We start from the raw sequence: 16,086 nt of genomic DNA on the forward strand, positions 1-16,086 counted from the left end.
GCCTATTAATACACACAATGGCCTCGGAAGTATTTAGGCACTTTTGCAACACACACATGCAGTGTGTCATTCTGGGTGGGGGTTCTAATATCAGTTTAGCCACAGTGGGAACATACAAATGACTAAAAACTGATCATGTAGTACTATAAGATGCAAGCTGCAAAGATTTTGGTGACAGTCTGATTCACACACACATAGTCTAGTCTTAAAAAAGAAAGTGAAAGTGAAAAAAAAAAAGCATATAATATAATTGTCCATTGTGCCCGCCACCTTTTGTAGGCTTGCTTTTAATGAGGGCCAGAGCTGAATGGCAGCGAGGTGATTTTTCCATCAAGCTGATGAGAGGAGAATTAAACGCCCTCAGCTTGGTGTCTGCAGCGCCATTACACAAGGAAGAAGGTCTAAATTCATTTGGCCCGGCCACCATTTTCTAATTAACAAGTCAATGCCACACGGGGAGAGACACAGCATAGTTGGGCATTCATCGTTCGGCGCTGAGGAAATGTCAGAAAGATTGGTCAAATTCATCTTTAATCACAGAGCGTGGCCATACTATACCGATGCAATTTACAGCCCCCCACCCCTTTACCCCCCCTCAGTCTTTCAGACTCGACTATTCTTTGTGTGTTTGTGCCGCTCTTCTCTCTCCCAGAACTTCTCCTGGCCCCGCGTTGTCCGCCCCGAAGTGTCCCGCCGCTCCCCAAAGCTGTGGGCTTACCAGGGACATTTCCCCCCGGATTAGAAAGATGATTTCATTAGCCTCCTCTGGTGTCAGGTTTCAGTCTGGGGATTAAATTCTGCAGATTAGAAGTCCAGGCTATTCTTCAGCATCTCATTAATATCTAAGAGCATAGGAGATGTAATTTGGGAATCTCGGCTTTATGATTACTAAGCAAATGTATGCTTTGCCATTTAAGAGTAGAAATTGGGCTGAGATCAGTGTGTCCGTTGCGGGTTTAGCCCGCATCCCCATGCTGGATACCCAAACTCGCTGAAGTGTGTGTAGCAACTTTTGTCTACAAGCCGGTGGTTCCCAAACTTTTCATTCACTTTGCTATGTGACCTGAAGCCATGTACCTCCTACTCCTACACACATTATTTGCTATATACATATATTCATATGTATATTATCATATACATTGATTTTTTTTAATGTTTTTGTTGTTGTCATGTGTTTTCAGGAAGATACTGCATGTGACCACCAGTCTCCTCCTACTTCTGAAAAGCAATCAAAGCAATCTTCACTCGCTAAATGTACTGCAAAAAAGGTCAGTAAGGATAATTCATAATGCCGCCTACAGAGAACATACTAACTCCTTATTTCTAAAATCACAAATACTTCAACTTGCTGATATAGTTCATCTTCAAACAGTTAAAATAATGCATAGGGCTAAAAAAAAAAAAAAAACAATTAGCTAAAAATGTCATCCAATACTTCTCTACAAGAGAGGAGAAATATACGAAGTATTGCCTCGTACTTTGGTATGGGACAAAAAATTACAAAATTAAAAAAAAAAAACTTAAACTGTATTATGGAAAGCAGGAAGTGAACAAATGTAACAGTTACTGATTATAAAAATTAAAATAAAAAAATAATTAAAAAAACTTAAATTATATATTTGGAAAGCAGGAAGTGAACAAATGTAACAGTTACTGATTGTTCATTCAATCATTTTCTACCGCTTATCCTCACGAGGGTCGATTGTAAAAATTAAAATAAAAATTAATTTTAGAAAAAAACTTAAATTATATTAGGAAAGCAGGAAGTGAACAAATGTAACAGTTACTGATTGTTCATTCATTCATTTTCTACTGCTTATCCTCACAAGGGTCGATTGTAAAAATTAAAATTAATTTAAAAAAAATTTAAATTATATTATGAAAGCAGGAAGTGAACAAATGTAACAGTTACTGATTGTAAAAGTACCAGATGGAGGGGTAGGATTTAATAAGCTTTGCTTCTTCCTACTCCTTTTGGACATGTGGAACTGGGAACTGATTATGGGATGCATTCAATTGTAATCTGATGCATGTTCAAATGAAATAATACCATTACCATTACCATTACCATTACCATTACCATTACTTCTCCTCTTGTCCCAAGGAGAACATGCAGGGCCTCGTCACATTACACGGGTCCGAGCCCCGCCCGGTCCCCCGCGGAGGAGCGCCCCTGTCTGTCAGAATGCCCCTCAGCTGCCTCCCCGTCCTGATGGAGTGTGGACAGTGGAGAAGAAGGTGGGCGCAAGGGGAGGCCGCTGACTTAATGAGACAATTTCTCAGATAATAAGATTGGTGGATATGCTAATATTTCTACCTTAAGGAGATAATTATGATGTAGAAGATAGAATATTTTAACTTAAAGCGACGGTGCGACGCTGCCAAACCTATGTGGAATTTATTTTTTCATCATGCATGGTATGAACGGAGGGAGGGAGTGGGGGGGTGATGGGGTGTTTAGCGTGGGAGTGCTGTGGGACAGTGGCAAAACAATGCCAACACAGCCTGAATGCTTTCCATGTGTTTTTTTTTGGGCTCAGCCTTTGATCAAGTCGAGCATTTGACACAAGGAGGAGAGGCAGGGGACTTTCAGCCCTCATAAATATTTATCTCATCACCGCAGGCCAAAAATCACAGAAGAAAGGATATCAATTGATCTTTATTGTTAATTGACCCAAAAGTACACTCATGGTGATGATAAAAAAAAAAAAAAAACGCAACAACAAAAACATTGTCTCCTCTCTTGTGTCTTACAACTTTTTTTTTTTATTCCCTCCTCGGGCTTTGGTAATAATTTTATTTTTGTGTTTAACTTTCTTATCGACACCCCCGGATTGCGTTTCCTGAAATGCAACATGCGCCGCCAACCTTGATGGCTGGTAACTGGAGGTTAAATGATTAAGAAGGTGGTGATGTTGGGCCCCCGCTAAACAGCTGGGGGGCAACAGGCCTTAATAGGAGGAGGACCGCTGCACCTCCCTCTCACTTTTTTTTTTCTTATTAATGCTCCCTCGCTTTTCCTCTCTCTCTCTCTCTCGCTGTCTGTGCCCCGTGTTTCACCATTTTAATTAGGCCATAGCGAGCTCAATCATGTAATTAAGAGCTCAGCTGGACCAGAAAACAAGTCAGCCATTAGCCACGACCAGCCCAGATTACCCAGAGCAGCTGCTAAGCACACACACACACACACACACACACACACACACACACACGTGAAAAACACACAAGCACATCTGTCACACAACGGGGGAAATTACACCTTTTTTTTAAATACGTATAAACCTTAACTCTCCACTGAGCAAAAATAATAAAAAAGTTCTATTCAAAAGTTGAATGTCAGTGACGGTGACAAGAATCCCCTTTGGTGTTTTTGGTTTGGAAAAATCACAAGAAAATGAAAGTATAAGAGTGACACTTTTATTTTTTTTTTTTACAGATCTACAAGATTTGATATACAGGCTCTCTCACCTCTACGGTATGTGAGCGCCGTCGCCTTTTTGTGCTTAAAAGTAGAATGTCGAATACATGAAAAGTTGTACCACTTGGAGTTGAACCAACATTCTTATTCGCAAAAAAAGACACTTAAGATTTTATTTATTCATTCATTTTCTACCGCTTATCCTCACCAGCCGTGCTGGAGCCTATCCCAGCTGTTTTCTACACCCTGGACTGGTGGTCAGCCAATCACAGGGCACATATAGACAAACAACCATTCACACTCACATTCATACCTATGGACAATTTGGAGTCGCTAATTAACCTCGCATGTTTTTGCAATGTGGGAGGAAACCGGAGTACCCGGAGAAAACCCACGCATGCACGGGGAGAACATGCAACCCTATTAATTAATGTAATATTAATTAATATTATTAATATTAACCTAGCATGTTTTTGGAATCCAATCCACTTTATGGTTGTTTGTCTATATGTGCCCTGTGATTGGCTGGCCACCAGTCCAGGGTGTACCCCGCCTCTCGCCCGAAGACAGCTGGGATAGGCTCCAGCACCCCCGCGACTCTTGTGAGGAAAAAAGCAGTAGAAAATGAATGAATGAATTTTAAAAACAGAGTTTCCAAAGTGCTGCACAGACTAGTAAAATAAAAAGTAAAAATAAAATACAATAAATAAAGGTATAAATTGAATTTAATCCCAAACTAAAATATCAAATAAGAAATAAAATATTAAAATAGATATTAAAATATTAAAAACAGGAAGCAAAGCAATAAAAGTATAAAAAATAAAACCAATTAAAATAAAAGACACATAACCATACGACGATAATAGTGGGTATAAAAGTGGGTTTTTACACATGCACGGAGAGAACATGCAAACTCCACAAAGTGATGGCCGAGGGTGGAATTGAACTCGGGTCTCCTAGCTGTGAGGCCTGTGTGCTAACCACTCGAGATTTTAACATTAGTTAAAACAAGTACAATGAAATTAAAAAAAAAAATCTATATGACATGATGATATGATGGTTAGCGCGCAGACCTCACAGCTAGGAGACCAGGGTTCAATTCCACCCTCGGGCATATCTGTGTGGAGTTTGCATGTTCTCCCCGTGCATGCGTGGGTTTTCTCCGGGTACTCCGGTTTCCTCCCACATTCCAAAAAAAACATGCTAGGTTAATTAGCGACTCCAAATTGTCCATAGGTATGAATGTGAGTGTGAATGGTTGTTTGTCTATATGTGCCCTGGGATTGGCTGGCCACCGGTCCAGGGTGTAGAATACAGCTGGGATAGGCTCCAGCACACCAGCAACCCTTGTGAGGATAAGCGGTAGAAAAAAAAGAGTTAATATTTTTACCATTTTATAAGAAAGTACAATTAAAATATGTAATTATGATGAAATGATTATTGATAATTGGAATATAATAATAATAATATAAAGGCAATGCTTAATGCTTTGTTCTTGGAGCGATGTTAAACTTCCTAGTGTCAATCAATCACATGAATCAACTAAATAAAAAAATTAGTCCAGGGTGTACCCCGCCTCTCCCCCGAAGACAGCTGGGATAGGCTCCAGCTTGTGAGGAAAAAGCGGTAGAAAATGAATGAATGAATGAATCTATATGACAATACAGTATATTCCAATCTACTAATTTCATGTCTTGCATACCTCCTCATGCGGCAACACTGTTCTTACCAGCCCCGCCTCTCCCCACCAAGACAAAAAGACTGTATGGCTAACAAAAAGGCTCACTTCGGTCATGCCGTTGTTCTACGGAACAAAGGTGTATTGTGCAAAATCAGTGCATTAAACGATTTTTGCTGCGTATTTGGAGGCGACAGACAAAAAAAACAGAAATAGTACCAGCACATTTTCAATGACGACCGATCCAAAGAACATTTAAATATTTTCCTCCAAATGAATGCCAGTTCCAGCATTTATACAAAACCTCTTTGCATCCTATCACGTACAATAAAGTGTGCATGCGTTTATCTCCAAAAGCACCCGGCGAATGTCGCAATCTGCCAAACACCCGCTCTTCCATTCCAATTGATTTACTCGGACGTCCATTCAGAGCCCCCGGGTGTAAGCTATCATGTTCCACTCGCACGTGAACAACCACCTCATATTCACAGGAGGCCCGCACGGGCGACTCTCAATGCACGCCGCATTACAATGCAAACAAGGTTAGTTTTCAAACGCCTCATTTGAATACGCTCAACAAGGAAACATATCAGGGTGGCGCCGCTTCGCTTGACGGGGGGACGTAGGAGGAGTGGCGGTATATCGACGGACGGCGATGCCGGGGGCCGATAGCAAGCGGAGGAATGGCAGTTCATTTGAATACGGAACCCCCCCGGAGCCGCAATGATTATTATCATCACCAAATCAGGCAGATAAATGAGAAGAGGGGCTCCAAAAATAGCACTGAGAGCCTTTTGTGCGTAGCAGGTATAGGCCCACTGGGGGGGGCGAGGGGGGTGGGTGTTCACGAGCTCATTATCCAGGGCCGGACTGAGAGAACGGAGGGATCGGGAAAGAAATTGCATTAATGTGACCATGGACACTCTTGTCATAAGCACACACACATTCTATATGTCTTCTATACGGTCGCTTTAATTTGACTAGCAGCAGGAGGTCATTTATCTGTGGCGCTCTCACCTGACGCAATACGCCACAGAAATTATAAGAATATATCGAAACTTCCGTCCATTCTGCACACCTTCTTCCCGTCTCACAGAAACGCTTTTCTTTTCCCGTCATTCAGGATGTCGCACGTCCGCCATTCATCTCATGTGTTTCTGCCGGTGTCGCCGTCTTCCCTTCCGCCGAAAAGTCCACCGCCGGTGAGTCATCCCGCCACTCGTTTGATTCATGCAGCTCCGGGCGCTCGTCTCCCCGGAGAAATTACCAGTCATTTTAATCGGACCTAGTACGTCTCTAATTCATTACACAACCCCCCTGTCCTGACACACACACACACACATGGTGGAGAACCTCTCAGATAGCTTACCTTCACCTCCGTCTTTTGGTGTCAAACGCCACTTAACATGGCTGTCATTCACATAGTCAGAGGAGAGCTGAAGGAGAGAACGAGGGCGAAATGGAAGCTATTTAGCCGGCGACTAATATCTCATCACTCCGACACGCTAACTGTTGGTTCTCCACTTCGCTGCTGGTCTTCTTCTCTCAGGCTTTCAAGCACTTTCTTAGTCACTTAGTCAAATGTGTAAAAGTCTTAGGCTACTGTTACACATGTTGTTTACGCTGTAGTTTTGTTTTGTTTTGTTTTGTTTTGTTTTGTTTTGTTTTGTTTTGTTTTGTTTTGTTTTGTTTTGTTTTGTTTTGTTTTGTTTTGTTTTGTTTTGTTTTGCTTTGTTTTGCTTTGTTTTGCTTTGTTTTGCTTTGTTTTGTTTTGGTGGCACGGCAGTCGAGTGGTTAGCGCGCAGAACTCACAGCTAGGAGACCAGGGTTCACCCTCGGCCATCTCTGTGTGGAGTTTGCATGCGTGGGTTTTTTCCGGGTACTCCGGTTTCCTCCCACATTCCCAAAAACATGCTAGGTTAATTAGCGACTCCAAATTGTCCATAGGTATGAATGTGAGTGTGAATGGTTGTTTGTCTATATGTGCCCTGTGATTGGCTGGCCACCAGTCCAGGGTGTACCCCGCCTCTCGCCCGAAGACAGCTGGGATAGGCTCCAGCACCCCCGCGACCCTCGTGAGGAAAAGCGTTCGAAAATGAATGAATGTTTTGTTTTGTTTTGTTTTGTTTTGTTTTGTTTTGTTTTGTTTTGTTTTGTTTTGTTTTGTTTTGTTTTGTTTTGTTTTGTTTTGTTTTGTTTTGTTTTGTTTTGTTTTGTTTTGTTTTTTTGGTGACACGTGCAGCCATTGGGACACAAGTTCGATTCCCTGCTCAGGCATCTCTGTGTGTATCTTGGTTTCCTCCCACATTCCAAAAACATGCTAGGTTAATTAGCGACTCCAAATTGTCCATAGGTATGAATGAGAGTGTGAATGGTTGTTTGTCTATATGTGCCCTGTGATTGGCTGGCCACCAGTCCAGGGTGTACCCCGCCTCTTAACCGAAGACAGCTGGGATAGGCTCCAGCACCCCTGCGACCCTCGTGAGGAAAAGCGGTAGAAAATGAATAAATGAATGAATATTTCCTGTAATTAATCAATTATCATAACTGCACGGTTGACGAGTGGTTAGAACGCAGGCTACACAGCTAGGAGACACATGTTCGATTCCCTGCTTGGGTATGCTAGGTTAATTGGCGACTCCAAATTGTCCATAGGTATGAATGTGAGTGTGAATGGTTGTTTGCCTATATGTGCCCTGTGATTGGCTGGCCACCAGTCCAGGGTGTAGAAGACAGCTGGGATAGGCTCCAGCGGTACAGAAAATGTATGAATTAATGTTCCGGAAGAATTTTGCTTGTAAAAAAAAAAACCATAAATGTTTATTGTACACTCGATAGGAAAATCAAACAGAAAAAAATGCATCCTTTGATTTGCACGAATGCAGAAGTCTACTTTCTAAAAAGCTAAAAACAAAAACCCACCACTACTTTTTTTCCACCCTCCTTTCAACCTTCCTTTTCAAGACCCCTGAAGAGCAAAACAAGGTGCAGCATTGACAGCAGGCTCTAGTGATTAAGTCTTTCATTGGTTAATTAGCCCCTACAGCAAGGCAAACAAGCACCGACTCAACCAGCATCAAAGACCCGCTACGCTGTCAGGAGGCTCCAACGCTCGCTACCTGTGGGACACGCACACACTGTGGTACCTGTGGGACGGTCTGTGTCTCACACACACACACACACACACACACACACATCACTATTGTTACCTGTGGGAGATTCCCTTGTGCTTGCTCCTGAGGTGTCACACACAGGGTGACACACTTAGACACAGAAAGGTTGTGTTGGGATTAGTACACACAACCACACAAGAACATGCACACACATCAGCACACAACAAAAACAGAATGAGCGTATGAGCGTATTCCATAGGAATAATGTTAAGCTAGCAGGAGCGTTTGCAGGGAAAAGAGATTAGCCGTGTGTCAAAAATAGTTTTATCTAACATTTTTATGGGTTGTTTTATCCTGGAACGTAACCCCCCTAAAAAAGTGGGGGCCCACCGTGTAGTGGATAGGGTTCAACAAGGCCACACTTGACACCTAAGTGCTGTGAGAAGCAAATTAAACTCGGGCCTATAAGCCTGGCTCAAGTCTTAATGCTCAAGCACAGCAATAACAGAGACTGGACTTGTCATATATTCCATATATTCATAACACTTCTCATCATAGTTATTAACTGTAACCCTGAAAAATAAATAAAGAACCAAAAAAAGCAAAAAAAAAAGCCCAAATGCTGAAGAGTAGTTTGAGTGCACGACAGCAGAAGACAAAAGATGGGCTGCACGGTGGACGAGTGGGTACCACGTAGGTCTCACAGCTAGGAGACCCAAGTTCGATTCCACCTTCAGCCATCTCTGTGTGGAGTTTGCATGTTCTCCCCGTGCATGTGTGGGTTTCCTCCCACATTCCAAAAACATGCTAGGTTAATTAGCGACTCCAAATTGTCCATAGGTATGAATGTGAGTGTGAATGGTTGTTTGTCTATATGGGCTCTGTGATTGGCTGGCGACGTACCCCGCCTTTCCTCCGAAGTCAGCTGGTATAGGCTCCATGATTATAAGCGGCATAGAAAATGGATGGATGGATGGATGGACAAGGCATGCTGGGCGAATTGAAAGTGAAATGTTTTTTAACAAGTTGCACGGTGACCAAGTGGTTAGTACTCAGGCCTTACAGCTAGGAGACCCAAGTCTGATTCCACACTCGGTCATCTCTGTGTGGAGTTTGCATGTTCTCCCCGTGTGCATGCGTGGGTTTTCTCCGGGTACTCCGGTTTCCTCCCACATTCCAAAAACATGCTAGGTTAATTAGCGACTCCAAATTGTCCATAGGTATGAATGTGAGTGTGAATGGTTGTTTGTCTATATGTGCCCTGTGATTGGCTGACCACCAGTCCAGGGTGTACCCCGCCTCTTGCCCGAAGACAGCTGGGATAGGCTCCAGCACCCCCACGACCCTCGTAAGGATAAGCAGTAGAAAATGAATGAATTAAATATTTCCTGTAATTAATCAATTATCATAACTGCACGGTTGACGAGTGGTTAGAAAGCAGGCCACACAGCTCAGAGACACATGTTTGATTCCCTGCTCGGGCATCTCTGTGTGTATTTTCTGGGTTTCCTCCCACATTCCAAAAACATGCTAGGTTAATTAGCGACTCCAAATTGTCCATAAGTATGAATGTGAGTGTGAATGGTTGTTTGACTATATGTGCCCTGTGATTGGCTGGCCACCAGTCCAGGGTGTAGAACACAGCTGGGATAGGCTCCAGCACCCAAACGACTCTCGTAAGGATAAGCAGTAGAAAATGAATGAATTAATATTTCCTGTAATTAATCAATTATCATAACTGCACGGTTGACGAGTGGTTAGAAAGCAGGCCACACAGCTCGGAGACACATGTTCGATTCCCTGCTCAGGCATCTCTGTGTGTATTTTCTGGGTTTCCTCCCACATTCCAAAAACATGCTAGCTTAATTAGCGACTCCAAATTGTCCATAGGTATGAATGTGAGTGTGAATGGTTGTTTGTCTATATGTGCCCTGTGATTGGCTGGCCACCAGTCCAGGGTGTAGAACACAGCTGGGATAGGCTCCAGCACCCAAACGACTCTCGTAAGGATAAGCAGTAGAAAATGAATGAATTAATATTTCCTGTAATTAATCAATTATCATAACTGCACGGTTGACGAGTGGCTAGAACACAGGCCACACAGCTCGGAGACACATGTTCGATTCCCTGCTCGGGCATCTCTGTGTGTATTTTCTGGGTTTCCTCCCACATTCCAAAAACATGCTAGGTTAATTTAGCTACTCCAAATTGTCCATAGGTATGAATGTGAGTGTGAATGGTTGTTTGTCTATATGTGCCCTGTGATTGGCTGGCCACCAGTCCGGGGTGGACCCCGCCTCTCACCTGAAGACAGCTGGGATAGGCTCCAGCACCCACTCTTGTGAGGATAAGTGGTAGAAAACGAATAATTAAATGAATGTTGGCATGCATGTCGGTTGCTCTAAAATCAGATTCATTTCGAAAAAATGAAAAAAAATGCCTTAGTTATGTATATTAAAAAATGACAACCAAATGAGCAAAAAGCGTATTCCATACGACATAATCGAGGATAGTTAAACCGTTTTGGCACAAGATGCAGGTCGATTGCATCAATGTCACCCATGACAAAGTAATGGCTGAAAAGTCTAAATTGGAAGACCGTTGATGGACGCCACAAAGCGAGACCCACGCCGCACACCGTCAGCGCTATACTCGCCGGCCCCACAGCACTAAAGCACAGTAATGGTTCTAATTCCAATAAAGAGAAAATCCAAGGTCACACAGTGAACTTCCTACCCATCAGAAGACCACAAAGACCGGCTGGGAGAGTGCATAATATCCTCACAGCTATTTTTACCCTCAAATTAAAATCTGTGACATGTTGAAATGACTGCAGTGAGCAAGAGGGGTATTCAAAGCAGACACTAATGGCGCTTATTAATGGCATGAATGAAGTCTTGACAGGTCGTGTGTCATTCTGCAGGCAATGCTCCACTGGCATAATGGCTAATGTAAGTGGGGATAATTATATATATTATACCTTGTCTTGTGGTATTTTGGCAGGAGTATGAGGAGCCAGACAGTTAGAGAGGAAGAGTGAAAGAACTTGCTCTTTGAGATATGCCAGCGTGTGTTTGCGTGTGTGTGAATACGCGTGGCTTCGTCTTCGCCGCCGCTGCAGGTAAATGACGAATAGATGTGGGACAACGGTTGAACAAAATGCTTGCATTTTTAAAAAAAAACGAGTTTAAATTTCCACACACATAATTGTTTAGTGTGACATTCCCGGTCCCGGGAAAAAGATGGATGGGTTACTTTGACAGAACAAATGTTGCACTTATTGGGAAAGCGATTAGCTAAGAACACGGGGATGATGTATCGTGTTATCTTAAATCGGCGTTTTATATGCTGTGGCGTACGAGGGGACCAGACAGGGAAATTACCGACATAAAAGATCAAAAATTAAAAAAATAAATTAAAAATGTGACTTTGGTTATACATGACATTATTAGTTCATTTCATCCTATCAACAAAACTCATTAATGTACATACTTTGCCATGTTTTCGATTCATGAAGGAATATCATGAAATCGCCAGAATGCAATACTTTTGTGTAAAAATGTATTATTGGTAGTGCGGCATAAGATGTCTCCACGGCAACTGCTGTGATGATACCCTACGGACTAAGTTCCTGCAAAACTTCTTCAGGCCTACAAACCCATGTATGCAAGCACACACTCACATGTGCATACGCACACGCATGCCTTCCATCATCCATGATTTTAAACTTTTTTACAGAATCAAACCCTTGAATCAACAATTGATTTTCTATAGTCATGTCAGCGCTAAAAAAACATCAATTCATTAATTTTATACCATTTATACCATTTAATATTTACAAATTTTTGTAGTCAGACCATAAAAAAACCCTCTTTATGACCATGCAAAAAAAAAAATAGAGCCCTGTAGACATTAAATAACACCCCTATAGTCAGCTTTATACTCATTCATTCATTCAATTTCTACCGCTTATCCTCACGAGGGTCGCGGGGGTGCTGGAGTCTATCCCAGCTGTGTTCTGGGCGAGTCACAATCACAGGGCACATATAGACAAACAACCATTCACACTCACATTCATACCTATGGACAATTTGGAGTCGCTAATTAACCTAGCATGTTTTTGGAATGTGGGAGGAAACCCATGCATGCACGGGGAGAACATACTAACTCCACACAGAGATGGCTGAAGGTGGAATCGAACTCGGGTCTCCTAGCTGTGAGGCCCATGTGGTACCCACTCGTCCACCGTGCAGCCCGTCTTTTGTCTCCTTTTATAATTTTTTTATTTTTATTATTTTATATATTTTTTATTATTATTTTATTTATTATTATTTTGTTATTATTTTATTTATATTATTTATATAATTGATTATTATTATAGATTTATTGTCCCCCAATTAGTGAATGAATACTTATTGACAAACTGGCCAATGAAAGGACATTACAAAGGAAAGCCAAAAGTGCTGCAAAACATGGACACTTTTGTCAGGAACCTGTCGAGAAACTGTCGAGTTTCGTGGAGCCGATAGAACGTACCAACGTAAGGAGTAATTATCGCTTAAACGACATTCCATTACATTGCATTCCGGCTAAGTGTACTTGTGCTATTTCAATATTTTGTACAAAAACTGTAAGTACTATATGTGTCCCTATGTGGCTGTGAGGGCGATGGAGGTGGCGGTGGCGGTGGCGGCGGTGGAAGCGGAGGTGGGCCCGGGGGCTGCCATGCCTGAGTGGATCTTGGAGGATCTCTCCTCTCTGTGATGTTGGCAGGAGACGACGACTAATTGGAGGCCCGGTGGTAAAAAGCTGTTCATTAACGCCTCTCCCCTCTCGGTCCTCCCCTGCTCAAATACCTTCCTTCATTTAGCTCGCTATTTATTTATATATTTACCCCCCCCCCACCCCAACCCCACTCCAACCCCTTCAAAAAAAAATCCTAACAGAGGACCTTGGAGCAGGTTCAACGCCGAATAAGAAGAAGAGATGTGCAGAAGGAGGGAGTGTAACTTATGCTCAGTGGGAATTAACAAAGCACCGAGTAATTAAATCTAAATTGACATTCTGGTAATTAGCCCCTTGATTAGCAGCAATAACACAATTAGCCAACTAGTCTTTGCTAATTGTTAATTAGTATAAGCAAAGTTATTGTGCGAGAGTGAGAGGGAGGCATGTAAAAGAACAAATGTTAATCTGTCTCTCTTTCAACAGACTTTTTTTTTTTTTCTGCAGGTTCAATGCCTTTGTCTTCATCGCTGCTGCATTCAAAGGCAAGCGAGCGGCTAATTAGCTCAAAGTCTTATCCGGGATATCATCGCAAAGCGGGCTGGCACGTCTCGCCCCTTTTCCACGCCAACATCCCTCTTCGGCGGCCCGTTGCTCGCCGAGGTGTCGGGCGGAGGTTTGTTTCCGGATAAAGATGTGATGTGGATTAAATACAATTATAACGGCGAAGGGGGAGGGGGGGCAACGGCGAAAAGGAGATAAATCTTCAAGATTTAATTCATCTAAAAGGTTTTAGTTGATGAGGGAGAGAAACAGAGAAGCTCATTAAAGGCAAGCAGAGGACGCCAGGAAATAGATGAAGCAATAAGAAAGACACTCCTGTCAACTTCCTGTGGCCACAGGTGAGACGCGGACGTCTTTTGGACTGACGGATGGATGGATGGATGCCTTGGCGGAATCATACGCTTCACTGGCCCAGACTATATGAACATGAACATCAACGCTTTTGGTAGAACAACATAAAAATGTAGGTTCATCTGAAGAACGGAAGGTTGCAACTGAATCATGGAAAGTTATGTTCTATTTGAGGAACCATTGTGGAGCGGAGTAATGCTCCCTGAGGTACAAATCCATAGAATAATATCATGCGGCCTTCTTTCATCTTCCCTACTTCTTTAACCAGCAAGTTGATCAAGGTGATCAAGGTCAAGCTAAAGGTGATCAAGGTAAAGATAAAGGCATTCAAGGTAAAGATAATGGCGATCAAGGTAAAGATAAAGGTGATCAAAGTAAAGATAAAGGTGATCAAAGTAAAGATCAAGGTAAAGATAAAGGTGATCAAGGTAAAGATCAAGGCGATCAAGGTAAAGGTGATCAAAGTAAAGATCAAGGTGATAAAGGTAAAGATCAAGGTAAAGATAAAGGTGATCAAAGTAAAGATAAAGGTGATCAAAGTAAAGATCAAGGTAAAGATAAAGGTGATCAAGGTAAAGATCAAGGCGATCAAGGTAAAGATAAAGGTGATCAAAGTAAAGATCAAGGTGATAAAGGTAAAGATCAAGGTAAAGATAAAGGCGATCAAGGTAAAGATCAAGGCGATCAAGGTAAAGATCAAGGCGATCAAGGTAAAGATAAAGGCAATAAAGGTAAAGATAAATGCGATCAAGGTAAAGATAAAGGCAATCAAGGTCAAGATAAAGGCGATCAAGGTCAAGATAAAGGTGATCAAGGTCAAGATAAAGGCAATCAAGGTCAAGATAAAGGCGACCAAGGTCAAGATAAAGGCGACCAAGGTCAAGATAAAGGCGACCAAGGTCAAGTTAAAGGTGATCAAGGTCAAGATAAAGGTGATCAAGGTCAAGATAAAGGCGATCAAGGTCAAGATAAAGGCGATCAAGGTCAAGATAAAGGCGATCATGGTCAAGAAAAAGGCGATCAAGGTCAAGATAAAGGCGTTCAAGGTCAAGATAAAGGTGATCAAGGTCAAGATAAAGATGATCAAGGTCAAGATAAAGGTGATCAGTGAATCAGAGTCATCATCTGCTGCCCATATTTTAACACCAACTGCGGCTGATGAGCTGCCAACCCCCCCATCACCAATATTTATATATTTATATATTTCTATATTTGGCAACAGGTGAGGTGTCTCGATGCAAAAAAGGGGGAGGAGCCAGCTAAGCTAAACGAGGAGTGAAAACCAACCCAAAAAGGGAGGTGTTGAAGATTAGAGAAGTTAGCCCGACTAGGAGTTAGTGTGTACATTCAAACTCTATGTTTCATCTTTCATGACATTTTTAGATACAACAATAAAATGATAAAAGGGTGTGTGTGCATGTGTGTGCGTGTGTGTGTGTGTGTGTGTGTATATATGTGTGTGTGTGTAGGTGCTATAAGGTTGGTCTTCAGTGTCTCCTGCCGTGTCCCACCCACTGTGTCTCTAATTGGATCCTTATTACCAGGCCAGCCTCCATCTAGGAATGATGGATTCATAGCACGCAGAATTCCATTAATCATTCCTTTTTTGCCGTCCACTCCGAGTAGAGGGCAAATTCATTTCATTGGCGGTGCGGAGCGGGCCCGGAATAATGAATATTCATGAAAGGAAATTTGGGGTCATGCCTAATAAGGAAGGTAATTTGTAATTTGTGCTGTTCCCACTCGGGTCTTGTTCGGGAGGTTAACCTATAGAACATTTTCACACACGTGCACACACGATGCAACAATATGGAAGGGATTTTTTGTGGCGCATATTCTTCCATTAGCAGGATTTTTATAAATAAAAATCATCACCAATTAACGTTTTTGCTGAAAAGTCTATCAAATTTAAATAAAAAAAATTAAAAAAATGTCTACATGTTTCTAATGTACTTTTTGGGTCAAAAAAACAGGGGAAACCTCACACACACTCAACAGGGGCCCCAGGAGCACCCAAAAATGGCATAAAATGCCAAAATTTTAGGGGGTCAATTTTTTGACAAAAAAACGTAAGGGGTTAGTATGTCATTTTTTTCATTTTCTTTCAACATGTTTCTAATGCACTTTTCGGGTTAAAAAAACTGGGGAAACCTCACACACACTCAACAGGGGCCCCAGGAGCACCCAAAAATGACATAAAATGGCAAAATTTTAGGGCGTCAATTTTTGACAAAAAA

At 42.1% G+C, this 16,086-nt stretch overlaps 1 protein-coding gene across 5 annotated transcripts in view; it reads left to right on the top strand.

The window, feature by feature from the left end:
- Window positions 1–15,813, top strand: part of LOC131105876 (uncharacterized) — a 37,699-nt gene extending 21,886 nt beyond the window's left edge. Inside the window, exons 4-10 of one of the 5 annotated variants that reach the window (XM_058054318.1) lie at window positions 1,182–1,268; window positions 2,105–2,238; window positions 3,437–3,475; window positions 6,220–6,298; window positions 12,874–13,010; window positions 13,442–14,496; window positions 14,539–15,813. In XM_058054318.1, the coding sequence (XP_057910301.1) occupies window positions 14,080–14,496; window positions 14,539–15,075 (954 nt within the window). In that variant the 5' untranslated portion in view covers window positions 1,182–1,268; window positions 2,105–2,238; window positions 3,437–3,475; ... (1 more) ...; window positions 12,874–13,010; window positions 13,442–14,079 and the 3' untranslated portion in view covers window positions 15,076–15,813. Of the gene's footprint in view, window positions 1–1,181; window positions 1,269–2,104; window positions 2,239–3,436; window positions 3,476–6,219; window positions 6,299–12,873; window positions 13,011–13,441 lie in introns of those variants that run through there. The other 4 variants (XM_058054314.1, XM_058054317.1, XM_058054315.1 and 1 more) reach the window with 4 other exon arrangements.
- Window positions 15,814–16,086: the final 273 nt, after the last annotated feature.

This window comes from Doryrhamphus excisus, chromosome 18 (genome assembly GCF_030265055.1).
Source record: "Doryrhamphus excisus isolate RoL2022-K1 chromosome 18, RoL_Dexc_1.0, whole genome shotgun sequence".
Taxonomy (NCBI): Eukaryota; Metazoa; Chordata; class Actinopteri; order Syngnathiformes; family Syngnathidae; genus Doryrhamphus; species Doryrhamphus excisus.